Consider the following 22,553-nt stretch of genomic DNA (forward strand, 5'->3'; position numbering starts at 1 on the left):
ACATATTTCAAACAAATAAGGAAATTTTGATTTCCTTTTATATATAATTGTGAATTCAAGACTTCAAAAAAGTTATCAGACAAAAATGTACAAAGATTTCAGTGATATGAACTATATATATATCTAATAACAAGGGCATAATTAAGTATATGACATAATTGTATGACAGGTTATGAAGGTTTTATTAAGGTACTTACTGAAAACTTATGATACAAATATTGTTTAACAGAAATATAAAATAAGTGAAAAAACTCATAGCCATTAGTGTTTGTGTAAAAATATCCTGAGAAAAAACTAGAGGAATGGTGCAGTTATAGATAATTTCTCTGAAAATTAGAGAAATTCTAAGCTTCTTTAAACTCTTCTGAATTTCCCAAATTTCTCATTCTCTAAACTTCCTTTTCTGATTTTTTTTCAAATTTTTGAAACAAACGTATTTTGTAATTCCCAGAAAATAAATTTAAAGTTTGGGACAAGTCAACTTCACTAAGCTTATTACAGCCTATTTCTCCCAATGATTGCAACCAAAAACCTTGGACAGAACAAAAAAAGCAACTGAGACACCTGGGTGGCTCAGTCGGTAAAGTATCTGACTCTTAATCTCAGCTCAGGTCATGATCTCACGGTATGTGAATTCAAGCCTGATGTCAGGCTCTGTGCCTTCAGCACAGAGCCTGCTTGGGATTCTGTCTCTCCCTCTCTCTGCCCCTCCCCCACTTGTGTTCTCTATCTCACAAAATAAACTTACCGGAAAAAAAAAAAGTATCTGAGGACTCTGAAAAGTACACAGCAGACAGACTAGATAGGAAGTCAAAACTTAAATAAAGACCCATGATGAAAGTGAGTTTCAGGCGCTTTTTCCTTTCCTCTTTTCTTTCCTGGTTTGACCCCTGGATGAGGCAAGTCCCCAAACTATGTAGCAGGAGCACAGAACAAAAACTCAGAACCAAGAAAGAGGGTCGTTGTGAGCCAGAGAGTGTGAGGAAAAAGTACTGAGGCTTTTTACTCCCTGCCTGGCCCAAAGGCTAGCCTCAGAGTTAAGCCTCAAACTAAACCCTAAATGACACATCCACAGTGCAGTGGAGGTGGCCTGAGCATCTAAGGCCCTGCAGAGAACTGGGAACTAAGAAAAGGAGCCCCTGTGGTCAAAAGAGCATGAGAAGAATCCTATTATCTTCTTCTTTTTTTCTCAATACTTTCACCTGGGGGGCAGTCTAGTCTAGTCCCAGCACAAGGGGGAAGAAGAATGGAGGATAGGGGGTGGGAAGAAGTGTAGCTGTAACATCAAGAGAGTCCCAGTTTCAGAACACTAGTAAAAAAGGGCTCTGGGTAGCCAAAAGATACAGGGGAAATCTCAGAAGAAAGAGCAAAAAGAGGATCCCCAACACAAATCCTAAGCTCACCTCCAAACTGCACAGTGGAGGAGAGGTGAAGAACAGCAGCAAAGACTTTGACAGCTATGACATAATCCACCATCCAAGTCCCAGATTATACTAAGAATGACACATATACAGAGTAGACCCAAGCACCATAACAAAGGCTATGAAATCATGGACATTGGAACCACCACCTACAAAGAGCAAGACAGAACTTGCAGTCTAAATCTAACTGGGTTGACTACGTACCAATATAAAACAACAAAATCAACATTATCTCCAGAGGATTTTTATAAAACCCAGAATCTCACAATATAATATCCCAAATATCTAAGATAAAAGCCAAAATAACTTGAAACACAATCAGTACAATCTGATCTATCCAACTCAAAAAAAAAAAGACAGCCAACAGATGCAAGCCTGAGTCAATCTGGATGTTAAAATTACCAAAGAGGATTATAAATCAGATTTTATAGCTATACTCTACCAGGTAAATGTGAACATTCTTGAAATGACTGGAAACAGAAGTTTTCAGCAGAGAAACAGAAAAATATAAAAAAGAATCAAATAAAAGTTTTAGAAATAAAAAGCACAATTTGTGAGGGGAAAAAACCTTACAGATGGAACAGAGAGTACAAAGATTGGGAGAAAAAAAAGGAAAACTCTCAGGAACCTGAGGGAGCATTATCAAAAAAATATAACATTTGTGCCGCTATTATCCTAGAAGGAAAGGAGAAAAAAATGGCTATAGAAAATAGATTTGAAGAAGAAGCTTCCCAAATTTGGTCAAAGACATACAGATTCAAGAAGTTCAGTAAACCTCAAATAAGACAAATTCAAAGACAACCATGCACAGAAAAAATCATTATCCAATAACAAAAAGCCAAAGGTATATATTTTAAAAAACCTTAAAAGAGCAAGGGAAATACAACACAAAAAAACAAAGATTAGAATGAGCGCAGATTTCTCATCAGAAACCATTAAAGTGAGAAAATAGTGGAATGATATCTTTAAAATGCTGAAAAAAACTCTCAACCCAGAATTTTATATCCAGCAAGAGTATCTTCACAGCATGAAGGCAAAATAAAGATATTCTCAGATGAAGGAAGACTAAGAGAATTTCATCAGTAGCAGACCTCCCTAAAAGAAATACTAAAGAAAGTTCTTCAGAATGAAAGAAAAGAACACCAGAGAGATACATGGAACTTTACAGGAATGAAAAAAAGAAATAAATACATAGGTAAATATAATAGATTCTTCTTCTCCCATTAACCTGACTGCTGAAAGTGAAAATTGTAACAGAGTATCTTGAGATTTTCAATGTCTATCAATTTAAAACACATAAATATTAGGGGTGCCTGGGTGGCTCAGTTAGTTAAGCAGCCGACTTCAGTTCAGGTCATGATCTCAGAGTTCACGAGTTCAAGCCCCACACTGGCCCTGTGCTGACAGCTCAGAGCCTGGAGCCTGCTTCAGATTCTGTGTTTCCCTCTCTCTCTGCCCCTCCCCTGCAGGTGCCCACTCGTGCACGCTCTCTCTCTCTCTCTCTCTCAAAAATAAACGTTTAAAAATATATATACATAAAGGGACAGAGAAAAAACAATAGCTAAGTTAAAATATAACACTACAAAATATTCTATACTTTGAAAGACAGGAAAGAAAAAAAACTGAACAAAAAACAAATATTCAAACATTATACATATATCCAAATACACTAAAAGTTATATCACATGTAAATGGTCTAAATTCACCAATTTCAAACAGAGACTGTCAGGTTGGATTTAAAGAAACACAAGCCAATAGCTCAATAGAGCACGTGACTCTTAATCTCAGGGTTGTGAGTTCAAGTGCCACAGTGGGTGTGGAGCCTACTTAAAACACACACACACACACACACAAGCCAACCATATACTGTCTACAAGAAACCCACATATATACAACGACATAGATTGGTTAAAACTGAAAGGATGGGAAAACATAGACTAAACAAACACTATCAAAAGAAAGCTTGAGGGGTGCATAGCTGGCTCAGTCAGTGAAGCATGTGACTCTTGATCTTAGGGTTGTGAGTTTGAGCCCCATGTTGGGTGTAGAGGCTACCTAAAATAAAACCTTAAAAAAAAAAAAAAAGCAAGCAAGCTTGAGTGGCTATAGTTATAGAAGACAAAATAAACTTTAGAACATGGAAAATTACCAGAGATAAAAAGAGTCTTTTCATAATGACAAAAGGGTTGATTCACCAAGAAAACAATCCTTTTAAAGACACCTCAAGGCTTCAAAATACTTGAAAAACAGAAATAATGGAAGAGAAATACTTGGAGACTTCAACACAATTATACTTGAGACTTCAACACATGTCTTTCGGGAACCTATAAAACACATGGACAGGCAATCAACAATATAGACTGATCACCACTATCAATCAACCTGACCTAATATGACACTTAGAGAACATTCCACCCAACAAGAGCAGAATATACATTCTTCTCCAGTGCATGTGGACAAATCACCAAAAAACAGACACATGGGCCATAATACAAACCTTAACAGATTTAAAATAATTAAAATAATATAAAGTATATTCTCTGACCACAACAAGAACACAAAAATATCTGGAAACCCCCAAATATTTGTAACTTAAGCAACACTTTTAAATAACCTACGGGTAAAAAAGAAAGTTCTAAAGGAAGTTTTTAAATTTTGTGAGCCCAATGAAAAGAAACAAAATCAACTAAAGCGAAAAGAGGAATTTATTATTAAATGCTTATATTAGACAAGGTCTCAAATTGTAACCTAAGCTTCCACCTAAGAACCAGAAAAAAAGGACAAATTAAACTTCAAACCAATGCAGAAGGAACTAATACAGAACAGAAATCAATAAAACTTAAAACAAGAAAATATAAAAAATGAACTAAACCGAAAGCTGCTTTTTTGAAAAGATTAATAAAATTGGTAATCTTTAGTTGGATTGATCAAAAGATAAAAATTACCAGTCTCAAAATGAAAAAGAAAATTATCACTACATACTGTACAAACATCCAAAGGATAAAAAAGGAATACTACAAACAACTCTATGCCCATAAATTCCTTCAAAGACATACTACCAAAATTCACTCAAGAAGAATTAAGTAACCTTAACAGTCCTCTATTACAGAAAGAATTAGTTAAACATATCAATTTATTTCTACGGATTGTGTTTTTGGTGTTTATTTAAGAAATATCTGCCTAACCTAGGGTCACAAAGGTTATCTCCTATGTATTCTTCTAGAGATTTTATAGTTACACGTTTAACATTTAGATCTATGATTAATTTTAAGTTTATTTTTGTGTAATGTGTGGGATATGAATCACAGTTTTCTTTTTTCCATGTGGATACAATTGTTCCAGCACCATAAAAAAAAACAAAAACAAAAAAACTACCCTCTTCCACTGAACTGCCTTTGCACCTTTGTTGAAATGAGGTGTCCCCGTACATGAGTCTATTTCTGAACTATTCCATCTCATCAATCCATTTAGCTTTACATCAATACCACACTGTTTTGATTACTGTAGCTACAGAACAGAGATTCAAATACAGTATCATTAGTCCTCTAACTTGTTTTGGTTAGCATAGGTCCTTTGCATTTCCATGTAATTTTGAAATCAGTTTCCCAATTTCTGCATCTTGTCAGATTTTTCTCTAAGAATTTCAGAAGAAATGAAAATTCATATTTACACAGAAATCTGTATGCTAATGTTTATAGCAACTTTGGTCATAATGACCAAAACTAGAAAAACCATTTACCTTCAAGAGGTAAATGGATAAACCACCTCTGGGATGCATCCATAAAATGGTACTACACAGCAATGGAAAGGAAGGAACTATTACACACACAGCAACATGGATGATTCTCAAATGCAATATACTACATTTACATTTGAATCTGAAGCCAGATTCAAAGGCTACGCAATGTATATATGATTCTACTCATAGAACACTGTGTAGAAGACAAAACTATAGCAGCAGAGAACAAACCACTGATGGTCAAGCACTGGAGTTGGGGAAGGATTTAATTTCAAAGGTACGGCTCTAGGAAACTGCTATGCATTTCAACTGTGGGTGGTGGTTACACGGCTCTGCATTTGTCAAAAGTGGAACTTTACTGTAATTTAAATATATCTAAGAAAAAAAAAATAAAGATCATGCATATAATAATCACAGACCTCCCTGAACAGCACTAAAAGTATACACCTATGGTATAAAATCTTATTTTCAATTAAAGAGTTTTTCAAAAATTTACTTGCTAAATATTTGTCTCTTACTTTATGGGTAGAAATTACGTTTATACAGTATATTAAACCTAGTACTATACTATAATACCAACCTATAGACTCAAAGGTCTATGTTTCTTAATTAGGAAACATTAGGATTACTCATCTATATGGAACTGTCAGACCACTCAACCACACCAATGAGATTAAGAAACTTCAGATGAATCCATATTTAAGCAATGGTTTCCAAAATGCTACCTGCAATCACATCAGAACCTTTCCCTGATGAAAAGCAGAGATAAATAACTTAAAATAAGAACAAGTTTCATGAGGTTCCAAAGAGAAATAATTTCCCTGGGCACTGTAATAGTTTTTATACTGTATCATACTCTTTTTCTAGACTGCATCACTTGAATTTTGGCCAAGATTTCTTAAGATTTACAATATAAAATTTAAAAAAAAAAGGAAGTTATGTATAGTGGCAATATTTTACTGACTACGGTCTGTAAATTCTCCATTTCTTTTATATAAAACTAAACAAAAGTTTAACTATAAAAGTCTAATAAATTTGGTTTTGTAAAGATAATAAATAGCATCTTTTGAGTCATTTCATCTTTTATTTTATTTTATTAATTTTTTTATTTTAGAGAGAGAAAGAAAGAGTGTGAACAAGGGAAAGGGGCAGAGAGAGAGAATCTTAAGCAGGCTGCATGTTCAGCATTAAGCCCCATGCGGGGCTCAATACCATGTCCCTGAAATCATGACCTGAGCTGAAATCAAGAGTCAAACATTCAACTGACCAAGTCACCCAGGTGCCTCTCATCTTTTATTTTATTTTTGTCCCTGTCCCAGCTTTGACTCTGTGTTGCTTAACTAAAAATAACTCATGGCACGGCAGTTGAAAATTATGGCCTTCCCTCTCAAAGAAAAAAGGAGTAAAATTCCAATATGTAGACTTGCTTTTCTCCAGTTAAAATACACACACAAATCTGACTGCAATTCATCCAACAAATATCTACTGAATGCCTTTTTATGCCAAATGTTGTGCTAAGTGTTGGGGGGTAGGATACAAAGATGAACAAGACAGTGCTAAGCTCTGAGGAACTCAAAGGTCTAAAATTTTCTATAAACTAGAAGAGTTGGCTTTTTTTTTTTTTTTTTTTTTTTTACATTTTAAGGCGATAGACACTTTGATAAACAAAGCTCACTGAAGATCATTATCTATGAGCCCCCTAGAGTCCAGGGATAAGAACCTTAGAGAATGGTTTTCATCTTCCAGTGCTTCTTTCTGCTGTCCACTGAAAAGAAGTATATAAACCCCTGATTTCTGTAAACAGAAATTACTTAACTTTTCAGGATTATACATATTTGGTGAACGTTCTCTAATCAAGAAAGCATCAGCTGTGGGCTGATCAAAAAAGTAATTTCACTTCCCTGTTACTCTACCATGAGGTAGATGAAAACAGGAGTTAATATGGAAAAGGCAGGTACATAAACGCAGAGAGGTAGGAAAATATATATTGATGCTGTCATTGTACTACAGAGAATACAATGCTCCTTCTCTTGCATGCTTACCAACTAATTTCATGACTCCGTAAGTACTTTTTCTAGGCATTTTAGGCCTAAGTGAAAAACAAGCACAACATGAATAATTTCTTCAGTTTCTCAGTATCTGGATATTAGCTACTGTATGCCAGGCACTATGCTTAGCAACAGAAAAACAAAAGTAGTAGTTATATTATGTATCTAGTACTGTAGGAACACAGGAGATGTCTTTGAAATCAACATTTAAATTCTGTCCATTAGGTAAAGACCCAGAAGATTTTGTAAAAGTGAGTGATACAATCAAATCAGTATTTTAAGACCCTTTACACCCCAAAAAAGTTGGGGGAAAAGACCATGAAGATTTTAAGACTATAATTCTGGGTACAGTCAGCTTGGAGACAGGGATATCTGTTATGAAGCTACTAGCACTATATGAGCATAATAATTTCCCCATACCAATCCGAGGTATTGTCACTCTTTTTAGTCTCCTACTCCAGGGAGAAACAGATGTCATCAGACAGAAATCCCTTCAGCTTTTTACCATCAAACCTAAAACATCTGCATTTAATCTCTCCATCTTCCCTGCTTTAAACAAGAACACACTACTTAAAATCTCTCTCTCCAACAGTGAGAGCTTTGCTACTAAACTAAGATATTCTGACCAACAGCTTCAGCATTATCTGGCAGCATACTAGGAATGCAGACTATCAGGTAGCACACCAGACCAAATGAATCATAACTTGCAATTTAACAAGATCCCCAGATGATTCACATCATGCACACTGAAGTTTAAAAAGCACTAGTCTTAACAGAAGCTGATTTTCTCCCAGTTTCTCAGAATCCTAAACACTATAGATATTCCATTCTCTCTCCTACCTCTATAACCTTTAAAAGACAAAACCCTACGCCCCCATTCCAATCTAATTTTTCAAAAAACTTTTCCACACTCCCCATCTCTATTTCTTCATATCCTACTTCTGGACCAATTCAAATCTGCCCCTTATCACCCTCCATTCAGCTCTCATTAAGATCAATGATCTTAGGGGGTGCCTGCATGGCTCAGTCGGTTAAGCGTCCAACTCGATCTCAGCTCAGGTCATGATCTCTCAGTTCTTGAATTCAAGCCCCACGTTGGGCTCTGTGCTGGCACTGCGGAGCCCTCTTGGGATGCTGTCACTCCCTCTCTCTGCCCCTCCCCCACTCATGCCCATACTCTCAAAATAAATAAACTTAAAAGAAAAAAAAAAAAGATCAATGCCCTTGAGAATGAGGCTAAAGCACACCTTTCAGTCTTCACCCTACTTGACCTCTCACCACAATTAAACACAATTGTCCTTTCTCTTTTTGAATCACTTTCCTCCTGTGTTGACATGTATACTAATGACGCAAAAGCAATGGTGGATGAAACTGCTGGTGCTTCAGCATGAATCAAGGCCAGGGGTACTAAACTGTACTACTACTAATTGGATTCTTCACTGCCAAGCTTTAGCATGGGGGGAGGGAGGAGCCAATTTCACTACAGAATAACCTTGATGAAGCAAAAATAATTATTTTACTGTAACTCAACCCTCGAATACCTATTTTTTTTAATATCCTACATCAGAAAATGGAAGTAAGTGTAAAGCACTTCTGCATCCTGAAGAATGATGGTTGTGTCAAAGGAAAGCACTGTTATAGAGCTGAACTAGACACTTTTTTCATGCAACACCATGTTTACTTGAAAGAACTTCTGACAAACCATGATTATTCAGACTTGGATATCTGGCAAACATTTTCTTAAAACTTAACAAAGTAAATAAGCCTTCCGCTTCAAGGAAAACAACTGACAGTATTTATCGCCAATGATAACATTAAAGCTCTCAAGCAAAAATGACAATTTTGGAAAACTTGTATCTGCCACCATGAACTGGACAGCTTCCCAATATTGAAACTTTTCTGATATCAGTATTCACATTAAACAAATGTGAGTTTGTGATACTGTACAATGACATATGTTAACATTTGGAATATCTGTACAGCTCAGTAAATCAATGATCAGTGCACAATTGTACAAGCTTAAAAATGGGTACAGAGTACAAAAAGTTCACTGACATGATTCAGAATCCACATTGTAACTAACCCTTAAGAAACTATCACTTGTCCAGTTTTGTATGGTATCAAAGAAGAATACCCATAATTATATTTAAAAAATCAGTACAACATTCCTCCCTTTGCCAACTACATCTATGGAGGATTTTTCTTTCATACATTTCAATCAAAATACAATGCAATAGACTGAATGCAGAGGCAGATATGAGAATCCAGCCAAATCCAAACTCATGTTCTTAGCCCCTCAAAACTCTTCCAGTGTTCTCTCTGAATGAATGGCACCATCATCCATTATAACCTGAATATTCCAGATACCTCCTTTCTCACTCTCTCATATACAATCATTCGACAAGTTCTATTTTACCTCCTGAATCTATCTCAAATCTATCCACTTCTTTTTACCTCTGTTACTACAAACCTCTCTCTCTCGATAATAATCTACCAAGTCTACAAGCATTTGTTCTTTCTGTCCTCTCCACCTATCTACTTTTGTTAGAGTAGTTAATGTTTTTGAAAGACAAACATAATCACATCAGTCACTCTTACAGTACTCCACAGTCTTCTATAGTACTTTTATCTCTTAAGATAAAACCAAAAGCTTTTCTTGTCATATATACAAGACTCCATCCCATCTAGCCTCTACCTTCTACAAAGCACTCTGCAACCTTTCCTTGTCCCAGTGACAGTAGTTTTCTCTAAGTTACTCAATCACGTCATACTTAGCCACTTCAAATTCTTCACACATCGCCTCTTCTTTGAACACCTTTCTACCTCACCTCTTCATACTTTATCCCATAAACTTATCCATCCTTCATATCTCTAGGAAAAACCACTTCCTCAAAGGAGGCCACAGTGACCATTCCCACCCCTCCAGGTCATGTGTGTTCTACATACTGTCATAGCACCCTAACCTTTTCCTTCATTGCACTTATCACAATTTATAACCACAATTTTATTTCTATAATTACTTAATATCTGCCTTCCCTATTAGACTAGTAGGCACCATAAGAGCAGAGACTCTATCTGTTTTGGTCATCACCATATCTCTAACATCTGACATAAAGTAGGAAGACAATTTAAAAGGTTAAACCCTTGTCACTGTTGTAGGTATTTTTTATTTTTTCCTGTAAATACACAACAGAAGGTTTTTACCACTGTATTCAACCACTTTGGAATCCAGACTCGAGACAGTCTTCTTTGGGATCTCACCCAAAGAATACACTAGGAAAATCTTTAATAGTTGTTGCCTTTGAACTGATCAGTCAGAAACAGGAGAGCAAGAGACTTTGTACTCTGTATCCTTTTGTGCCCTCATAATTAACTAAGATGATTATTTTTAAAAAAAGAGCCTTCTGGTACCTAAAAGTAGTACCCCTAATATTCCATTTCCTAGATCTTCTGGGGAAATCTTAGATTCCACCCTGAAAAGACAACTTTTCAATTATACTGTCTGAAAATATAGTAGGCAGGATCTACGAGAACCCAGGATGCACCTACTTATAATAGTACGTACAATAATCATCCATTTTAATGTGAATGCAAAATCATTTGTAATTCATTTAATTCTTATTAAATTTGTAACATATTAAATTTAACTCACTAACCACAAATGAAAGCAAAAACTAACCCCGAACTTGTATTTTACTCTCTAGGGCATAACCTTATAAGTTCAGGCATTACTAAGAAACATCACAGTTTCACAGAAAATGTATATTCATTAACTTCAAAAAGACAGTCAAAACTGGTACAAAAAATGGAGAGCCATATAAAATCTAAATTAAAGAAAAAGACTTAACATCTGCCTTTTTTTTTTTTTAATTTTTTTAACGTTTATTTATATTTGAGACAGAGAGAGACAGAGCATGAACGGGAGAGGGTCAGAGAGAGGGAGACACAGAATCTGAAACAGGCTCCAGGCTCCGAGCTGTCAGCACAGAGCCCAAGATGGGGCTCGAACTCACGGACTGCGAGATCGTGACCTGAGCCGAAGTCAGCCGCTCAACCGACTGAGCCACCCAGGCGCCCCAACATCTGCCTTTTTTGACTAAACAGACATATAACTATTAATATCTGAACATATATTTACTCAATGTAACTAAGGACTCTTTGCTAGTATCTTGTGAATTCAAGTTGGTATGGGAGATTTTCACCAATATTCAAAACATGCGTATCATCTTGTTTTTCCCTACCTTATTTGTTGACTGTTGCAAAGAATTTAAAAAGGCTCTCCAAAATCAATCACTTTTACAAAATAAAGTCCCAAAATGAAATTCAAAATTAGAAATTCAATATTAGTATGCAGCCCACTTTAACCAAAACACTTCTCACATACATTCTTTAATCCTCACAAAGAGCCTACAATAAAGAAGATAACTATTTTATAGAGAAAGAAAGGCTCTCAAAAGCTAAATTACATGTAGCTGATCAAGAATCCAAGAATCTGAACTCAGATCTCTGATGCCACAGCCCATTCTTTCCACCTCACTATGGGGCCTCTCTGGTTTAAATTTTCCTTATGACAAGAAAAATCTGACTAAAGAACAAAGAGAGCAAACTAAGTTTTGTTTCTTTTTTTAATTGTCACAAATTTAATCAAACATCCATTTTTAGGTAGACAAATGACTGTTATGCCACATGAAACAGGGATAACCATTCCAATTTGAAATAGTCTTGTATCTTTACTAAGTAAATAAAAAATATAAGTCACATTGACTTTAATTTCATCTTTCTTAAAATTACATTGTATCAAATATAAAAGTCTAGAAGGGAAAATGGAAAAAATAACAATTATGTTACGATGGTAGAATTTTATATAGGGATGAGTTTTATATTTTAAAAATGTCCTTAAAAATTGTTCTTATATGGTAACACTTTTTTTAATGCCATTACAAATTACTATACATTAGTACCCAAGAGAAGATGCAAAACAACCGTTAATTTGACTAGCAAGTGTAATTTTTTTTTTTTAATTTTTTTGAACGTGTATTTTTGAGAGAGACAGTGTGAGCCCCAGGGGAACTGGGCAAAGAGAGGGAGACAAAGAATCCAAAGCAGGTTCTAGACTCTGAGCTGTCAGCACAGAGCCCGACATGGGGCTCGAACTCACGAGGCCTGAGCCAAAGTTGGACATTTAACTGACTAAGCCACCCAGACACCCACAAGTATAACTTTTTAAAATACCAAAAGTGGAGCCCCTGGGCGGATCAGTCGGCTAAGTGTCCAACTCTTGATTTCAGCTCAGGTCATGATCTCATGGTTGTGGGATCCAGCCTTCTGTCAGGCTCCATGCTGAACATGGAGCCTGCTTGGGATTCTCTCTCCCACCCTCTCTCTCAAAATAAATAAACTTTAAAATTTTTTTTTTTTTTTTTTAGGGGCACCAGGGTGGCTCAGTTGGTTAAGCGTCCAACTCTTAGTTTAGGCTCAGGTCATGATCTCACAGTTCATGAGTTCACGCCCCACATCAGGCTCCACACTGTAAGTGCTTAGAATTCTCTCTCTCTCTCTCTCTGTCCCTCCCCAATTGTGCTGTCTCTGTCTCTCTCAAAATAAATAAAAAATAAAAGAAAAAGAAAAATTAAAAACAAAAAAATTTTTTAATAAAATACCAAAAGTAATTCTCAAGTTAATAAAGACCTTCTAATGAAATCTATGAATATTCAAAATTCTACTTCACTTTGCTATGAATCCTGCTAAAACAAGTGTCAACAGGAGGGCTAAATTATTATAAAGTTTGTTAATAACAAAAACTAGTTGACATAAATGGGCCATTAACAAACTTTGATTTTGAAACTTTGTTTATAAGGGTTTTTATCCTAAGATTTTTATCATTTTAATCAGATTTACAACCAAAAGTTATTTTCGTTTATTAATTCATCTTCATTAATTATTCATTCAAAATTGAAAACAATTAAAAATACTTTGTCAATTTAGTAATAAGAGCCTTTATTGCCATCCAAAGAAATTAAAATAATTATACCAAGTTTTAAGTCAACATCTAAAACATTTTCTAATTTCTTCAAACTAGCATTAAAACAAATACAGAAAACAACTGAGTTTTCATTTACTAACTACTGGAATTAAAAATTGTAATTAATTAATATAAAATAAACAATAAAAACCAAATGTGTTCAGCATTCAGAAGAATGGTTAATCTAACTGGGCAAGTATCACACGAGGGAAAAAACAACATTTACAGCCAATCTAGTAATGAATTCTCTTTTACATTTCTGCACTAATTCTACATTAAAACCTCTGAATAAAACTGTTTAAACTCTCTAAAATTTCAAAATCTGTTTCTACCATTCCAAAAATATGCTATAAGAGTAACATCCAATTTAAACCCTCCAAACTGAAATTTACAAAGCAATCATTTGCTTTAACAAAAGTACAATGTCATATAATACTAATGAAGAAAGGGGAGATTGGAAACTAAGTTCATTATCTTTTCTATTTCCTTGTTTATTTCAAGGTAATTTCTTGGTACAGAAATAGGTACCTTTAAAGAAGTATTTGTATTTTCTCAGTTCATAACATATTTTGAAAATGAATCAAGTTACAATCAGTTTTCCCTAATTCCTATTCATTCAACAAACATATTTGTGTCATGACAATGATCATTACAGGAATTTCTTCACTTACTAATTTTTATTTCTCAGAAATAAAATGCAAAACTGCAGAAACTTCTAAAAAGTTAACTTGAAAAGTCACTAGAGAAAATTCTATGCAAAGTGAAGTCAGCAAATGGTTGAAAACAGATGTCACCAGAGCAACTCCAAAAGATGATGAAGGGATGTACTTACGTTTCAAAACAACGATCCACGTTGTCAGACATCAAAAGCAGCATGCATAGCTGTTCAAGGGCTATTAGCTGCATGTCCCTTTCATCTCCCTGTCCCATCTGTAGCCATTCCAACAATGTATCAGGATCCACATCTGCCATGGTTTTTTAAAAGCCTCTTTGCTTAAATTAAAAAAGTAAAAGGAAAATTCCTTTAAATATCCAGGACAGATCAGCTTGGGTTAAAATTTTTTTTCTTTTATATCAGCTAGAACCAAATGTTCCTGGTGTCCTAGGAATTAGAAAAGACTCATAAGTATGTTTGGAGAAAGTACTTTAAAGCAGTTTTTCCACTTTCCTTATTCCTCAGGTTTAATGTTTATATATCATACTAAATAAAAACCAGTTTTGCACAAGAGTATAAGGGTAGGTAGTTTCTACTTAACTGGAAACCAGAGCTGTCTTTGTCAAACACAGTCAAACAAGCTTCAGATCCCACTACTGCTATCACCAACGTCTGTGCCAAAAGGCAAAGAACACCTTCCTAAAGGTTCTTTTTTTTTTTTCCAGCAAACTTCTTCCCCCGTCCTCCACCCAAAACTGATCTTCAGATAAGGGTTAGATTCAGTATTTTGAGGAGGCTCTAAACACTTTGATCCAATCCCCCTCTAAAATAAATTTCTGCTTTAAGATTATCTCCAATTCCACAAATTCTGCCGACTTCCTAATTTACTTACTGCTTCTTAAGATGTCCACATACGAACAATAATTAGATACAAGATGTATCTATGAATAAAGGCTTGGTTAAGAGTTCTGGCAGTCTTGGCAACTATTCTTAAAAGTTTAAAAAAGAAATGCTAAAAGTAAATGCAATGGACTAACACCTTACGGATCAGAATACAAGCCAATCTACGGTCCTCTTTCCCCATCCCCACAGAATGGGGCAGTTGGCTTAAAAACAAAACAAAACAAAAACAAAAACACGAAATAAGAGAAGCAGCCCCAAAAGGCAAGTCATTACAAAAGCCCGTAGGCACCCTGACGGGACGACAGCTTTGGGTCCCACGTACGCCAGCTGCAGGTGTGTGAATCCAACCGCGGATCACGGTGGGCACCCAACGGCGGCGACCAGCAGGAATGACCCAACACTCCGGGCCCAGCCGAGCCCCGCGCCGGGAGGCGCAGGCACCGCGCTCTGGTTTCTTGGCACCAAACCCCGCTAAGTTAGCTACCTGTGTCTAGGAGGGGGAAGTTCAGGAGGAGAAGCAGCAAGCCTCCAGTGCCCAGAGCAGGCCGGCGGGCCGAGCAGGGCGGCGGGTCTCTCGGGAGCTGCGCCCGGAACTCCAAGGCTCCGGGGGACGTCCCTGGCCGACCCGGCGGCGAACCCTTCTCAAGGGCAAGGGGGGCCCGCCGCGGGCTCCGGCTCCGGCAAGCCGGGCCCCGCCGCGGGCAGGGCCGAGGGACGGGAACAAAGGGGCTAAGCGGGTAAGCCCGCAGCAGCCCGGCCGACCTCAACTGGAGCTGGGGTCTCGCTCCCGGGACGCCGCCGGGCATCCCGGATCCCGGCCCACAGGCTGGCCCTTCCGACCGCGTAAGGCACTCCCGCCTCCCTATCCTTTAAGCTCTTACCCGGGCTTGTCGTCCCAAACCGCTCCGTCCAGCTCCAAGCAGGCCGCGGGCAGAGCCAGGCCCGGCCGCGGCCCTCGAGTTACCAGGAAGCCGCAGGCCGCGCAGGTCGAGCCGGGCAAGCGGCACAGGAAAAGCCGCGCCTCGTCCCTCCCCTTCCTCCGTGGGGACCTGGTGACAGGGAAGCGAGAGGTTCCCCCGACCGGCTGCAACCAGCGCACGTCCGGTCCCCGGCACGCGGCTCCTCAGGCCTGAAGCTCAGAGGCTCGCGCGGTGCTGCCGGCGGCGGGGGGAGGCCGCGTCCATCGCGATCCCGGAGGGGTAAGGGAGGAGGGTCGAACGAGAGCGGGGCGGGGAAGCTGCGGAGGGCAGCCGAGCTTGGCGGAGGCGGAGCAAATCGACTCTCCCGACAGCGGCCCCGCAGGCAGCCACGTGGGGCGCTGCGGAGACCTGTCGGCCGGCGGCGCAGGAGCGCCAACCTGGGGCGCCGGGCGACCGGACGCGTGGCCGCCGCTACCGGGACGGTGTGGCCCCGCGGGCCTCGGACTCCCTTTATCAGGAGTCGCTTTTCGGTCGGATGCCTTGGCGCTTGTACGCTTCGCTGGCAATGCGAGCACGCTCCCAGCACCCCCGCACACTGGTGCACGCACGCTCAGCTTGTTTTGCACCGTGCCTACACACTTAGCGTGCTCCTGCTGTTAGGCCCCCACGCTGCACGTCATAGCGGTGGCCCAACCTGTCCTTGCCTAGTCTCCGGCGCGGCGGCCCGCACTCCGACGCGAGCTCCCCTCCTCCCAGCCCAGCAGCCCTACTCGCACGCGGAAGTGCGTCGCAGGAGGAAAAGCACCCTCCCCCCCACCCGGTGTCCTGGGAGGCGAACCCCCTGCAGTTCACGGGAAAGAAAACCTTTCACCATAACCCTGAGAAGAAAATATTTTCAAGTATTATCTCCATCCCACTGATAAGAAAACTGAGCTGCAAAAAGCGTGAATTCAGGCTCAGGGGCGTCCCGGTAAGCAGCGCAGCTGAGAGTGTGCGTTTGACTGTCTTTTCTGTGGGTTGTGGTCTCAAGTACATCCGTGGTTATTCCTTTCAAACGTTTTGTTTTACACGCTTTGAAAATAAAATCCGCTTGCTTCTAAGACGTACTTGGAGATTTTTAGGATGTAGTTAATTGAAAATGTAAATATAGCTGTTTTTAATAAAGAAACGAACCCCTTGGTTTGTGAGATAAGCAAACCCATACCTCGGACACTCTCACTGTACTTTCCCCTTTTCATCTTTTAAACAAAAATGAATATTACATGATAGTATTTGTGTCCCTGTAAGCAACCTGCATATGCTTAGCCAGTATTTTGGAAATTACAGATTTTCACTTCAAACATATATAGGCACGTGTCCCACTGTCGCAGGTAATGATCCCTAGGTCTCCTGTTAACAGTTCAAATCAAGAGAAAAGGGTAGAGGATTCCACTATCTTGTCACAACTACAACACATACAGAAAATTCTTTGGTAGCTATAAACATGATTTGGAGCTACCAGGAAAATCTTCAAGGAGGAAGTAGCATTCTTTCTGTACCTTGAAGAATGGGTGGAATATAGACTGCAAGGGAGGGGGAAGAAAACAAGCAAAGCCTGGTATCTTCTGACAAAGGAAAGAGGGACAGTGCCCAGAGCAAAGAATCTGCATTCAACAATGAAGGGGAGAGAAGGTAGGGACTAAAGTAAGTAGGGCCTCGAATGCCAGATGCAGAATTTAAGTTTAGGTGAGTAGCAAGTTTTGGATTAGAACACTGACTAGAAGAATTAGGTCTTAGAAAGATTGATAGAATGGCTTAAAAGGAGCTACCTAGATGAGAAAATTAGCTGGGAGGTTGCTGAAATTCTCCATAGGTGGAGGGAGAAAGGGCCTAGTTATTGGCAATAAGAATAAAGAGCTAGGGGCGCCTGGGTGGCTCAGTCGTTGAGCGTCCGAATTCGGCTCAGGTCATGATCTCACAGCTCGTGAGTTTGAGCCCCACGTCGGGCTCTGTGCTGACAGCTCAGAGCCTAGAGCCTGCTTCTGCTTCTGTGTTTCCTTCTCTCTCTGCCCTAAACCACTCACAGTCTGTCTCTGTCAAAAATAAATAAACATTAAAAAAAATTTTTTTTAAAGAATAAAGAGCTAAATCTAAAAAATATTTTTATTTTTTAAAAAGATATATCAGAATTTAAATGATTGACTTCATTTCGGTTTTTTTTGTTTTGTTTTGTTTTTTTAAGCTTGCAGAGAGAGCACTTGGAAGCTAGGAAAATGATTATGCTATTAACAGAAAATAGAAAAGTTACAAGAGGGGCACCTGGATGGCTCATTTGGTTAAGCATCAGACTCTTGGTTTGGGCTCAGATCATGATCTCACCAGTTAGTGAGTTTGAGCCCGGTATCCAGCTCTGCACTGACAATACAGAGCTGCTTGGGATTCTCTCTCTCTGCCCCTTGAGCTCTCTCTCTTTCTCTCTTTCTCCCTTTCTCTCTTTCAATATAAAAAAATTAAAACTTAAAAAAAATGAAAAGTTGGAAGAGACTACTCTTTACTAAATTTTTTTTAAAGATTTTATTTTTTTTAAGTAATGTCTACACCCAATGTGGGGCTCGAACTTACAACCCAGAGATCAAGAGTTGCATGCTCTACTTATTAAGCCAGCCAAGTGCCCCCACTTTACTGAAATTTTAAGGTGTATTTTCCCTTATTCCTTTACCATCTTTATTCGCACCATCTACTTCTACTTCAAAATGAATGACTGAGGTATGCTTTAAAGAAACCTTATCCAAAAAGTACTGTGACTTTTATTGTAATTATTATTTTAAATTCAAATGTGAACAAGAACATTGAAGTAAAAGAATAAAGCCCTGAAGAAAACAGATCTTGTGATGGCAACTGACCGTACTTGAATATATGTCCCAAGAAACCAAGATATGTTTACCTGGTAATATTTCACCTTGGTGTCAAAATATAAGAATAATGGCCTTTGGGAATTGCTATGTGCCAGGCACAGTGAGTCACAGACCTCATCTTCAATAAACTATAAATCTAGGGGAGGGTAGATGTGAACACAGTTCCCTTGTCTGCCTCTGTGGTAGTGCTTATCACATAATATTGTCAAGTACACTGAGAACATCAAGGAGGTAATGGTATCTCAGAAGGCTTCATAAATGATGTGTGAACTAGATCGCAGATGTTGAGTTAGAGCTGGCCAGACATTAGGAAAACCATGTGGAGAGGCATAAAAGTGTGAAGAATGCTCCTCACCTTTTGGCATAGGCCCCACTTCTATGAAATATCTTCAGAATATACAGTTACTGGGATCCATTCACAGGTTCAAAAAGGAAATTCTCATCATTCAAATTTAAACTCTTATACCACCAACTGACATTACTATGAATTTATTTTTAAAATAAGTCTTATCTTATGAATAACACAGTTATATGCCATTACATATTTTATATATCAAAAGCATCATTAGATGTAAACATTTCAAACAGGCTACAAATAAGATATCTGGGCATTTCTTCAACTATTAACTGGAAATGGGAGTGTCCCTGGCTTCTCTCAACTTTTGAAAGGCTGCAACTATGAAGGAGTGTAGCCATTTTGAAACAGTAGAAAATTAAGTTTGGCTCGAACCTAGAATAAAGTTAGTGGCCAGAAGAGGACATTGAGGTTAATTGGAATTCATTTTCTAAAGGTCTTAAAACACCATGCTAAGGAGTCTGAAGTTTGTTCTTTGGGCAATGGGGAGCCCTTGAACATTTTAAACAAAGGAGTACTATGATATGATGCAGGTTTTAGGATTATTAGCCACCCTTAAGCTAAAATTGGTTTCCATAAGGGCACCTGGCTGATTCAGTCAGTAAAGCATGCGACTCTTAATCTCAGGGTCTTGAGTTCAAACCCCACTTTGGGCATATAGCTTACTTAAGAAAATTTTAAAAATTAAAAAACATAAAATTGATTTGTATAAAGGTTTACAGTTAGCAAAAGACTAAAAAATATTTAATCTTCCTATATTATTTTAATATATTTGAAAAATGACCTAACAGAATTAGCACAAATATTTTCTTTATATTACAAACAAGAAAAAATTCAGAGAAATTAGGTGACTTGCTCAAGGTCTCACAACTAGTAAAGGACAGGTCTAGTTCTCAAACATAGGCCTTCAACTCTGACTCTTAAGAGTGTAAAGGAATATCAGGGCACCTGAGTGGCTCAGTCGGTTAAGCATCCGACTTCGGCTCAGGTCATGATCTCATACCTTCCCTCTACCTTCCCTCATGCTGAAAAACAAAACAAAACAAAACAAAACAAAACAAAACAATGTAGCAGTCTGTGCCATCCCTGACTTGTTATCCAGATTCTTCCATAATATTTCCAGTGTTGGGAAATTATTACTTTATGAGGCACTGCATTTTACTTTGATCTACCAGCTCCAATTATTAAAAGACTGTATGGTAAAAAAGGTTATACATTAGAGTTGGCCAAGCAGTGTGTGAAACCTAGTTCCCATTTTACTAGCTTGGTGAACTTGGTAAATTATTTAAGCCTTCCAGACCTCAGTTTCTTCATATATAAAATAGGATAGCCACAGCTACCTAATCAGATGGATATGAGAAGAATTGAAGAATGGGGCACCTAGGTGGCTCAGCTGGTTAAATGGCTCAGATCGTGTTATCAACGGTTCATGCGTTTGAGCCCTTCATCGGGCTCTCTACTCTCAGTGCCCATCCTGCTTCGGATCCTCTGTCTCCCCCTCTTTCTGCCCCTCCCCACATGCTCTCTCTCTCAAAAATAAATAAACATTTTAAAAAACTTTTTTTAAAGAAATGAAGGAGGTTATATATGCAAAGAACCTAGGCCAGTAGTTCTGAACCTTAGCTGCACATTAGATTCACTTGGGGAACTTTTTTTTTTTAACTTTTTTTTACAATACACTATTTTTTCAGATCCATTTTAAGCTCACAGCATAATTGAGCAGAAAGTACAGTTTCCATATACCTCCTACCTCTATACCTGCACAACCTTCCTCACTATCAAAATCCTCACTATCAAAATAATTATATTTATTACAATTAATGAATCTACATTGCCACATCATTATCACTCAAAGTCCATGTTTTATGTTGGGATTCACTCATGGTGTTGTACATTCTATAGGTTTTGACAATGAAATGCATCATGACACATTTTCATCATTATAGTATCATACAGAATAGTTTCACTGCCCTAAAAATCACCTGTGTTCCATCTATTCATCCCTCCCTCCTCAGTAGCCCTGGCAACCACAAATCTTTTTACTGTGTCTATAGTTTTGCCTTTTTCAGAACGTTGGACTAGTTGGGATCATATAGTATGTAGCCTTTTGGGATTGGCTTCTTTCGCTTAGTAATATGCATTTTCCCTTAGTAATGTGCATTTAAGGTTCTTCCATGTCTTTTCATGGTTTAATAGCTCATTTCTTTTAGGACTGAATAATATTCTGTTGTCTGAATGTACCATATTAATCTATCCACCCACTGAAGGACATCTTGGATGCTTCCAAATTTTGGCAATAGGAATAAAGCTGCTGTAAACATCCATGTGTAATTTTTTTTTCATGGGCAGGTTTTTCTGTGGACATAAGCTTTCAACTCATTCGAGTAAATACCAAGGAGCATGAATTCTAGATCATATGGTAAGAATATGTTTAGTTTTATTAAGTATAAAACTGTCTTCCAAAGTAGCTGTACCATTTTTGCATTCCCATAAACAATAAATGAGAGTTCCTGTTGCTCCACATTCTCATCAGCATTTGGTATTATCATTGTTTTGAATGTTGCCCATTCTAATAGGTATATAGTGGTATCATATTGTTGGTTTATTTTGCAATTCCCAGAGTGCCTGGCTTGTTCAGTTGGTAGAGTATGCAACTCTTGATCTCAGGGTCAAGAGTTAAAGCCCCACATTGGGCATGGAGCCTACTTAAACAAACAAACAAACAAACAACTAATAATAATTTGTAGTTCCCTAATGACATCATATTGGGCATCTTTTCATATACTTATTTGCCACATGCGTATCTTCTTTGGTGAGGTGTCTGTTTGGATCTGTGGCCCATTTTCAAATTGGATTATTCATTTACTCATTGTTGAATTTTAAGAGTTCTTGGGGGCATCTGGCTGACTGAGTTGGTGGAGCATGCAACTCTTGATCTCAGGATTGTGGGTTCAAGCCCCATGTTGGCTGTAAATATTACTTAAAAATAGAACCTTTACCAAAAAAAAAATTAAATTAAATTAAATTAAATTAAATTAAATTAAATTAATAAAATAAAATGTCAGATACCCAGGCCATATCTCAGACCTCATCAGTCAGAATCTCTGAAGGTAAGGTCTAACCATCAGTACTTTTTAAAGTGTAGTAAGAGACTCTAATGTGTAGCCAAGGCTTAGAGCCATTGGCCTAAGTCAATACAATAATAACAACATTTAAGTATAATTATAGTAATTCTTATTACTATTGCAGCTAGATTTTATTGGACACTTACCATGTTCTAACACTCTTCTAAATGTATTACAAGTATTACTTCATTATGGGTATTAACTACTTTGACCTACTATCTGTGTGACCTTGGTCTTTCTGAGCTTTGTGTTACTGATCTGTAAAGACCAAGACGATGATAGAAAGTAACCCCTCATTGAATAATATTAAACAAGATGATGCATATAAAAGGCATATCATATGTTAAATACTCAAAAGTGCCAGCTACTAATATTATTGTATTACTGGTTCTGCTTTCTTATGTGGTATGCTAGGTCTGCTCCCTCTTTCATAAGATAGGTCATGAAACAATTGAAGACAACAGTCATGTT

At 38.0% G+C, this 22,553-nt stretch overlaps 1 protein-coding gene across 11 annotated transcripts in view; it reads right to left on the minus strand.

The window, feature by feature from the left end:
- Positions 1-15,783, minus strand: part of HECTD1 (HECT domain E3 ubiquitin protein ligase 1) — a 90,843-nt gene extending 75,060 nt beyond the window's left edge. For 10 of the 11 annotated variants that reach the window (XM_078448347.2, XM_060619434.3, XM_078448346.2 and 7 more), the window contains exons 1-2: positions 15,670-15,783; positions 14,063-14,223 (exon numbers count right to left, since the gene is read on the minus strand). In XM_078448347.2, coding sequence (XP_078304473.1) covers positions 14,063-14,202 — 140 coding nt within the window. In that variant the 5' untranslated portion in view covers positions 14,203-14,223; positions 15,670-15,783. Of the gene's footprint in view, positions 1-14,062; positions 14,333-15,669 lie in introns of all 11 variants that reach the window. The other variant, XM_060619430.3, reaches the window with a different exon arrangement.
- Positions 15,784-22,553: the final 6,770 nt, after the last annotated feature.

Source organism: Panthera onca, chromosome B3 (genome assembly GCF_046562875.1).
Source record: "Panthera onca isolate mPanOnc1 chromosome B3, mPanOnc1 haplotype 2, whole genome shotgun sequence".
NCBI classification, from domain to species: Eukaryota; Metazoa; Chordata; class Mammalia; order Carnivora; family Felidae; genus Panthera; species Panthera onca.